The sequence below is a fragment of the Crocodylus siamensis genome, chromosome 6, assembly GCF_052110815.1.
Source record: "Crocodylus siamensis isolate JL-2025a chromosome 6, ASM5211081v1, whole genome shotgun sequence".
NCBI lineage: Eukaryota > Metazoa > Chordata > Crocodylia > Crocodylidae > Crocodylus > Crocodylus siamensis.
In genome coordinates, this window is record NC_143400.1 from 47,190,246 (window position 1) to 47,200,667 (window position 10,422).

The 10,422-nt window shown below is 43.1% G+C and overlaps 1 protein-coding gene across 1 annotated transcript; it reads left to right on the forward strand.

Annotated features, from left to right (window-relative positions):
* Nucleotides 1-694: 694 nt before the first annotated feature.
* On the forward strand, nucleotides 695-1,648 carry LOC149862661 (olfactory receptor 6M1-like). Its single transcript, XM_090054034.1, has one exon. It carries the CDS (start codon nucleotides 695-697, stop codon nucleotides 1,646-1,648), a length of 954 nt encoding a protein of 317 aa, XP_089910160.1.
* The last annotated feature ends 8,774 nt before the right edge of the window (nucleotides 1,649-10,422 follow it).

Here is a 10,422-nt window from a genome sequence, read left to right on the forward strand (position 1 = left end):
AGTGTTTTTGTTGGCTTGGTTTATATCATCCAGTGTAGTGTTATGGCTAATCAGGGAGAAAAAAAAGTCCTTGTGTCAATGCGTGTTGTATCACTACTCAGTGTGTATGTTGTGGGGGAGGTCTGAGAGACCATAGGTCTGCCTGTATAACTAGTATAACTGAGGCTGTGCTATATTGTGGACAAGCCTAGTCCTGTGTATTTTGGTTGTTTGTGGTCTGTGTAGGTAGAACAACAGCTAGTGAAAATCAAACGCCCTGTTGATTGAACTTCATTTCATATTTTCACTGTTGAATCATTATACCAGTATTTCCTTGATTATTGCCTAATGATTAGGGCATTCATTTGAGATGAGAGAAACTCCAATTCAGGAAGCAAGCCACTTAAGCCCAACTTTCTGAAGTTGATCCTGTGTTATCCTAGGGTTCCTTTTCTCAGTCCTGTTCCCTTCCCCTGTCCCCCTTAAAATGTTATCAAGGGGGTTTTTTTTCTAAATGAAAACACATTTTGAGTCTTCATATTATTCAATCTTTTGATGTTCAGGATGGCTCTAATATGCTAGAAATCTATGAGTTAAATCCTTGCTGTGTATATACCAAGATGTAACCTATACTTTTTATTTACAAAATAGATACAGTACTATTGTGCATCAATTTTTTATGATTATTTTTTCTAGATATAAGCATGGAACATGAATGGATATGGGAAACATGACAGGTGTGACAGAATTCATCTTGATGGGGTTCCCAAATACCTTTGAGGTAGAAATAATCCTCTTCATTATCTTTTTACTCATCTACTTAGTGACTGTATTAGGAAACAGCCTCATCATTGTGCTGATATGCATTGATCACCGTCTCCATTCCCCCATGTATTATTTCCTTAGTAACCTGTCCTTCATTGAGATTTTCATGACTTCCTCTGTGGTTCCTAAAATGTTGGCCAACTTCCTCTCAGAAAAGAAAACCATCTCCTTTGCTGGGTGCTTTAGTCAGAGCTATTTTTATTTCCTCATGGGCACAACAGAGTTCATCCTTTTTGCTGTCATGTCCTATGACCGGTACATCGCTATATGCAACCCGTTAAGGTACTCTACCATAATGACTGAAAAAATATGCATTCAACTGGTCATTGGCTCCTGGGTCGGAGGTTTCTTCATGGTATTATCATCATTGATCTTGAAAACTAGATTGCCATACTGTGGCCCCAATGTGATCAACCACTACTTCTGTGACAGTGCCCCTTTGCTGCACCTTGCTTGTGCTGATATCCGTTTTATTGAGTTCACTGACTTTGTGGTGTCTCTAGTTCTTCTTCTTGGCTCTCTGTCATTGACTGTGGTTTCCTACATCTACATAATCTCCACTATACTTAAGATCCCATCTGCACAAGGGAGACAAAAAGCATTTGCCACCTGTGCCTCCCATTTCACTGTTGTTTCAATGGGATTTGGTATCACCATGTTTGTCTATGTCAGACCTTCACAGACTGATTCCATGAAGTTCAACAAACTTCTCTCTGTTCTGTCTAGCATAATGACACCCTTCCTAAACCCATTCATCTTCAGCCTAAGGAATGAGCAAATGAAAGAGGCCATAAGAGATGCTCTGAAGAAGTACTTGGCAATGACCAAAAAGGCAATGAATTAACGACTGCTATTGTCATTGGTGATATATGTCCTTACAAAATTTGAAATTAGTCCATTTCCTCTTACATGCTCTGAGGACAATTCACTTCCTCGGTACAGTAGTGTGAATAAAAAATCTGCATAGCATGCCAGTTGGCAGTTTTTCCACTCATAAACCAGGACCCTTATAAACCAGAATATTTTTAAATGGTCTATATAGCAATATTACAAATGCACTAAGGGAGGAGGTAACAGATATGCAAGTTTCAACCAATTCTACCAGCACATTACTCTGAGGAGGTAATGAAAAAACGCCTTTCCAGCCTGCCTCCTTGTTAGCTCTTGGGACAGAAACTAAAATGTCTTCCAGAAAAATGGGTCTGAGGTATCCAGAAACTCAGGACTTCATTTCTGCTAGTCACAAGCCACGCAAGAAGCCCAAGGCTTCTGATGTAATTTTATACAACACAAAGGTATAAGATGGACAACTACCACCTCAAGCTTCATAAACTCATGGGATTATAGCATTTAGTCCACAATTGCACCATTTTCCTCATCTGCATGATGGCTCTCCTGTTCAAGGTAATTTGCTGGAACTATGTAAGAGGCCACAGTAACTGAAGCTGTGAGTGTTTGTAACTACTGGGTACCCAAAAATACATGCATAATACAAACTGACTCTGTAATATAGTGGTTATGTAATGGCATCATGTTCTAATTGATATATCTGTTTGTTTGTTTTTATGTTTAGCCAATCATCGTCTAATGCTTAATATATAAACAGCAGCGGCACAACAAACTTGAATCCGGGTGTCCTTCTTTGAATTTAAGTACCATATTCACTATGCCAGTGGTCAACCTTTTCCCTACCAAGACCCTTTTGCAAAGACCCATGGCCTATCCTGATCCATACCTCTCTGGCACTCCCAGTGCTTAACCCCCAGTCCCCTGCTCCCCCCAACCTCCCTGGCCATGCTGCTATCCCTCACTCCTTATGTCCCTCACCCCCCTGCCCCTACCCCCATGCCATGCTGATGACACACAACCCCTGCCAGAGGGGCCCCCAGCTGTCCCCATCCCACTCAAATTGAAGTGCAGTGGCTCCAGCTCATGCAGACAGCAGCAGGGAAAGTTCAGCCCCATCACAGGCTGGAGGGAGGAGGAAAAGAGGCCTGTTACACCCCCCTCTGCCCTCTTGTGCTGAGGCTGCTGTGCCATACCAGGCAGCCTGGTCATGGTCTCTCCCTTCCCCCAAGTAGCCAACCCAGCCACCCAACCTCCATGAGCACGGGCACCAGCCCTGGTGCTGCCAGCCTAGCCATACAGATCTCCTCCATCCCTTTCCCCTACTAGAAGGGGCAGATGCCTTCCCACCACCTCTCTGCCCTGCTGTAGCTTGTGACCCTTTGAAATATTCTTGTGACCCAGTTTTAGGTCATGGCCCACAGATTGAGAAATGCTGCACTAGGCTATAGGGTCTAGTCCTCATATGGAAAGCTGACCTATGTTGCCTCTTTCAAACAGAAAATAGTACTCAGGATTCCTATGTCTGGGATGAATGCTTGAACCATTATGTTCTTTGGCAAAAGGCAAGTAGCATCATTCCCATAAAAGTAAGCATTCTGAACTTCTCCTCCTACTGGTAAAATGGGTGCTGACCCTCAGACGTGGAACCAGGTGCTGTGAATTGCATAAAACTGAAGTACAAGCTGAACTGAAGTACAAGTTGAATCAATGCACAGTCTTCTGCTATGTATTTCATATATGAAGCCTGGAGCATTCTTTGGAGGTAACTGCCTATACCAGTTCTCTCTAGAGAGTGTCTTCTGCCTACACTTACTCATTCTTTGAAGATGGCTAAACCTATGCATCAAGTGTACAATGTTCTAGGCACTTGACCGCGATCAAACTGAAACACTTCTGAGACAAGAAACCTAGGACCATTGCCTATTACACCTATTAGATCCCCAAATGGACTTGATTCCCAGTCCACTCTGCTTGAGACTCTGAAACCTTATTAAATCAAATGAAGATGGGACTTCTCACTTATTTTTTGTAACTTAATCCAATTTCACTTCTAAGTCACCAAAGCTGTGCTTAGGAACCAAGTACAATCATATTCCATCCTGCTCAAGACTCTGGTGCGATGCAGGGGCTAGGATCAACAATTAGCTGATTGTTGGTCCCAGCCCCAGCTCCATATACAAAACTGGTTTGAGATTCCAGTGAGGTGCTAGGTCTGGGACTGCGAATCAGAGAGCTGTGCTTGCATTATCTCCATAAAGTAGTATGACACTAGCTGAACATGTGTTACTCATTGCAATCTGGAGATACTCCTCTCACAAAAAGTCTTAACTTTGCTACGACACAATCACATTTAACACATCCTACTGTGTGAACATGTCAACACTAGCATTTTAAGTGTAGTTAAAAGTCCTAAGTGTAACATATGACGTGTTCCTTAGACCCGTTCACCCAGAGATGGGTTGAACCTGCCACTCCTGTTTCCTAAATCTCAGGGCATGTGCTAAGCAGCTCTTAAGCCCTTTCCAGCTCTTCTCTTGGATCTCTTCTACTGAATTGTGCATTTAATAGTCATTGGAATAAATGAACAAACAGGAGGAAAAGTACTGGCCTCTCCTTTCATGCACAATTGCCATCTCAGTGGGCTTCATGATCTCCACCTCGTTCTTTGTTTCCTAGCCTCAATATTTCCCTTTCTTGATTTCCCAGTGGGTCGGCTTCAAGGGCGTTGTTGGAGAGAGGTTTGTACAATGTTTGGCCTATAGCCTGATGGTTAGAGCACTTTGTGGAGAAACTAAGCAGTTCAGTTTCCAACCTGCTCTCCATGGGATAGTCGTGGAAGCTGTATCTCTTGCTCCCTGGGCAAGTGTCCTTCTACCATGATACTAGAATAAAGGTTGGGAAGGTTTCCCCATTTTTCCCCTGCTATATTAAGTAAAATACCAAGCTTTGCAAGTGCTAAAAAGCACAGATATCTGGCAATGACTCAGTGTCTAGGCACACCGAGTGAAAAGGGATTTAGTGCCAAATCACACAATGCAGAGAACAAAGAGGACCTAGTCCTGTTTTCCAGTAACTCTCCCCATGTTTGCATTTACACTTTTTTTTAAGATACTCAGAGTGGAATAGGATTATACATCAATGCCTAAGTATGGCTTATATTTTTTATTAGACCAACTAGACAGTTGCAAAAAATGTGTAGTTGGTCTAATAAAATATATCACCTTTACCACACTGACTTCTTGTACTTTTAGACCAACATGGTTACAACATTTATTCCTAAGTATTGCTTAGGTGCCTTGAAAATGAAACAGGATTTGGCTACTACATTTTAGCCCTTGGATCATGAAATGTAGGTGCCTCCAAAACCACCTTGGATCTTGTCCCTCCTTATAAATTTAAGAGCCTTTTGTGTTTAGTATTTCCATTCTATGAATGTATTTAGACACTGCAATAAAGTCTCAGTCTTTATGATATATCTGATAGGATAAGAATGATGTTGTAATTAAGATGATCCAGAAATTATGCGAGAGTAAAGGATTTCTTAAGGTGAAACATTTTATTGGACCAAGTATACAGTTGGGATAAAATATACACATTTAGCTCTTTAAACATTACCATCAACTGTCATATTCTTACTGGGTTGTTTTGAGGGTTTTGGAGGTGGGGGAGGGGGTTGGGGGTTTTTTGGTTGGTTGGTTTTTTTGCTTGGGCTTTTATTTCCTTACATTCTCTCCAGTTTTTCATGATCCTTTATTAACCATGGAAATCAAATCTAGAAAAGACTCTAACACCAGAATCACTCGTGTAATAAGCAGTGGATATCACCTCCCTACTTCTTATCTCCCTATTTATGCAGTTTCTGTCCTGTTTCTCCCATTACATGTCAGGAACAAAAAAAAAGAGAAAGAAAGAGAGAGAAAAGAAGAGTACTCAGAGGAAAGGGCTGTCCTGGTGTCAAGGTAGAATGTGATGGATTTGGGGCTGCACAGGGGTTAGTGAATTTGCACTGGGAAAGAATGAAGCTGTCCTGGGCAGAAAGAAGGGGTTGAGATGGTACAGATATCATGGCTATCAAATCATGAAACTTATTTTATTGCAAAGAGATCGCTAAGATCTTGGCTCTTCAGGCAAAAAGGTTTTATTGGTGATTATGAGAAAGAAGAGAACATAATTTTACTCTCAGACTTCAGGCTGAGCATAGAGAACTGGGTACTTGGAGGAAAAATTAAAAGTGAAAAAAGATCAACAAATCTCCCTCCTTTGCCCTTCCTCCCCCACTCCCCATTCTAATGGGTAGAATAATCCAGTTTTGCATTTGGCCACTAATATGTGCTCCTGTCCCCCCCAAAGTCACAGCCATATTGCAGGACATTATGCAAAAAGGCCTATAAAATGTTCTGCATACATAACATTTTCAGGTATTCAGTTTAGTATGAAACACATTCTCTGGTACAACCACCAGACCAGACTAAAGCTAACAGCAAAACCACATGCCCCTAAATCTGGTTTCCTGGTTCAATACCAATAAATAAATAAATGCATACATACATAAAACCCACAACACCCAGAACCCCATGTTTCCTCTGTTTCTAGGGCAATCTTATGTCCAGCTCTGCCTGCTTATCCTTCTTGTATCAGTTGCAGTCAGTTTAGCTAAGAGAAACCCAAACCTGTTGAGTCTGCATGACTGTTATGAATAAAGCAACAGAAAATGAAATATCCCATGAACTTATTAAAGATTCCAATTGGGACAGAATCTTCAAATCTCCAAAGCTGCAACTTCCTTGATGAGCCCCACAAAGCTCAAAGAATTTTAGCATGCCTATTATTCTAGTGTTTGTTTTATTGCCTTAGTGAAATAATCAGTTATTATATAAAGGTAATTTTTTTTGAACCTCATAACTCACAAGATGCGGTCTTTGATCTACCAAGATCTACACTTGGTAGAGCTCATACTTAGGGATGAGGAGAATGTCTTTCTTCTCTCAAAAGCACCATATCAGAATGGGAGATAATTTATCTGGCTGGTAGTGCTGGTGATAAGTGGGAGAAGTGTTGCCCTGTGGGGTCAGGCCAACTCTCAGGATTTCAATATTGCACTGTTAGACAGGAGGGTGTGACACAATTGCACATATACAAACACACAAAACAATTAAGTGCATACACACACACACACACTACCAGCTCAGGCACATACACATCCAAACCAGCCTAGGCACATGCATACCTATCACCAATTCAAGCACATAGTCACTACACACTAAAAATTAGACAACAATCAATTGTCAATACCCGCACACTCACTATACATACACAGATCACTAATTCGTATACCAGGCACACAATTATACACGCACACATACCACCTACACATAGATCAGTCCCTAACTTGGATGGTACAGTATGTGTGTGCTTGGGGTACCTGGGATACTTGGGGGAAGGTTAAGGTGAGACAGAGAAAGAGTTAAAGTGTAGGGACTGAAAGTTGCCAGAACCAGGATTAGAACTGGTGGACTAGAGAGAAGCTGACTAAGGAACTAAGGCTTGGGTTTACTTAAGATAAAGTGGCCCCAGGGTTACTCGAGGTCACTGGTGCATGGGAGGGGGGAAAAAAAAAGCCTGGTGGCAAGGAAGAGACAGCCAGGAAAGAGAGAGAGACAGAAACCGGGAGCTTGGGGCTGGAAACTGAGACAGGCAGATGAGATAGTGGGGGCGGGGGCAGATAAGTGGTGGCAAGGAGGAGACAGCTAGGAAAGAAACTGAGGCAGAAACCTGGTTGCTCAGGGGAAAAGGAAAAGGCAGTGGGGATAAGACAGTGGGAAAGAAACAGGGGGGTTGGAGGCAGAGAGGAGCTTGGGGCAGGTGTTGGAAGTGGCAGTGAGCCAGAAGCAGGAGAGGGAGAAGAGACAGAACTTAGAGGGGTGAGGAGCAGAGACTGGAGCAGCGCTGAACCATAGTAAAGCAAAGCCCAACTCAGGGGTCCAAATAACAGATTTATTAAACAGACAACACACTACCCAGCCCCATGAAGTTATTGGTTCACACATGCACACTCACACACACACACACACACAAAGACTCACAATGGCAGCAGAAAAAAGAGACTTAGTGGAAGGGTTGGAGTCCAGGTGGGGAAGAGAAACAGAGTCCAAGTCCTTGGTTGAAGAAGGGGTAGGGAATGATAACTACCTATCCAGGCTGGAAAGGGGTCCTTATCCAGTAGGTGTTGTCCAGAGGGGGGTTGCCAGCAGGACCTCTGGGTGGATAGGTGGTGTGGCATGGTGCTGGTCCAATTGGAGAGGGCATCCCAAGGAGTCAGTCTTCACTACTCCTTTTATGGGCCAGGCTACTTCTGAATTCCTATGGGGAGGGCCTGTCCAAGCAATGTCAGTCCTGTTCCAGAGGGCTCCAGGTGTTCTAACTGAGCACATGCAGCCTTGGCACAATGGTGGGTTGCCTTGTCTTTTGTTTCTTGAAAGCTGAGGGTGGTTCCAAGGGCTCGGTCATTGGTCCAGGTATTGGTGTTGATGGTTCAGTCATTCAGAGGGAGCTATTTTTAGACCTACTGCCATTGTCTCTCAAGCACCCTCATTCATCCCCATTCATTCAGGAACCAAGTTACAGAGAAGGGGTAGATGTGAGTCATGGGTTACACAACCAGGCCTGGGGACAGGATGGAGACTTGACAAACAAAATGGAAACTTGACATGACTTAAGCTAACTTACATATGTGGGCCTAAAGTCACATAGTACCAGTAAAACAGTAATATAGAACAGTAAAAATAAATATAAACATAATAATTATACAATATAAAGAAGGTGAAAAAACAAAACAAATACAGCTTGCTACCAAAATAAAATGCTGATGCTTATCCTATGTCTTAGCTCACTTATACTTATCTATAGGGAATAGAGAGGGAGAGACAAAGTCAGAAATGGTTGGGGAAGGGGAGGGAATGCACTGAAAAAAACAAAACAAAACAGAAAAACTGGGGGTTTTGATACAGAAGGAAGGTTGGTTGATCCCAGACTCAGCATTAAATGACCAAGGTGATGCAGTCACAAAACGTGCTACTGTAGCTTCTGGTTTCATAAAATCACAGCATTGTGTGCAAGAAGTGTTAATACAATTCTGAGTGCTGGTTAAGCCTCTTCTAGGATACTTTGTGTGGTTGTAGGCGCCGTGTTTTAGGAATAATGTGGTGAAGATAGAGAGGGTCCAAAAGGGGATGAGAAAAAAGATAAAGGTGTTGGAAAACAAGCCATAGGGGGAGAGATCAAGATGACACTGAGGGTCCTTTAATTACAGCAGCTCTCAGAGATTGTCTCAGACAGCTTGGAGCTTTGTTTATAAAAATAAAGTATCTTCAAGAAGTCTTGGCTGGGATTATACACTTGTGTGTGACTCTTGCTTTGAGCAGGGGGTTGGACTAGATGACTTCCTCGGGTCCCTTCCAATCCTCATTTTCTATGACACAGAAGTGCAATATCCAAATACACATATGTAGAAAGTATCTGTAGGTTGTTCTAATATTCCTGAGGCACAAGAGGAAATTTCACCCCAGCCAATATTGGTAAAGTCTATTAGAAAATACCCCTCCCCACAGACTCCTAACTTGTATCTCCTCAAATAGATATCGTTTTCCTTATCATCAGCATCTCTGAGCATACCCCTGGGTTTTCAGTCCATAACTTTTGAATTGCTTTTCAAATTTTGTGAATGCAGTAATCACAAAAGGTCCATTGGCTATGATATCAGAATTGGCTGTCCCCAAATGAGTAAAGAATACCTGGGGCAGATGCATCTCTTATCTGTTTACTGCTCTGCTGACCAGCAGCAGAAGCTGCCTGGCTCCATGAGAGACAGTGCCTCTTTTATACATGATCCCTTAACTCAGACACAAGGACATGATCCCTTAACTCAGACACAAGGACAAATGGCTCGCTGAAATACCTAGAAGTTTTACTGGGCATGAGCAGGAGAGCTGAAGTTCCAGAAGTTTGGAGGTGTTTGTGACAGGGTATCATCTCCAGGGGTGGGCAGGAAGCCTGTCTCCCACCCCCCACCAAAAAAATAACCCAGACTCTGCTCTATGGGCAGTCCACCCTTCCCGCCCACCATATTTTGTTGTAAATTGGCATTAAAGTGTGGGAGGCTGCCTTGGTCTTATTGTAATGACCACAAGATTTGTGGTCAGGGCCTCATGGGCCAGCTGCATGGCTTTTTTCCTCCTCTACACAATGTTCTAAACCTCACAGTTGTCATCCTTGTTGAACTTCCTCCCTCAGACCTGCTGGCCTCTCATTTGGCCTCTCCATGGGCTCCCAGCCCCGTATGATTACTTCCTGGCCCCTCTCGGTGCCTCTGGACCTATTCAGTCTCATTCTATCTTCCTTTTCTGTTAGAGTATGGTCCCTTAGCCTTCCCCTCTGCAGGGTAACCCACAAGGCAGTAAGAACAGAGGCTTTCAGGTGCCCCATACTTGCCTTTCTCAGGGGTGACTCATGGATGGCATTTTGTGAAGGCTGTCCCACCACAGGCAGCTCCACCATGCTAACCAGTAGTCTCAGTAGTTTCAGTTCTTACCCAGAACTAAGCTCTGGCCATCCTGATCTTATCCCTGGCCCCTCATGGGTTCCCCCTTCAGGTTCTATACTGATCCTGGGCTGCAGATCTATGAGCCTCTGGGCCCCAGTTCTCTCTCATACCCTTTCCCTTTAACCCTCCTCCAGATGTCTGACACTGCATGCCTTCATGAATATCTTTAA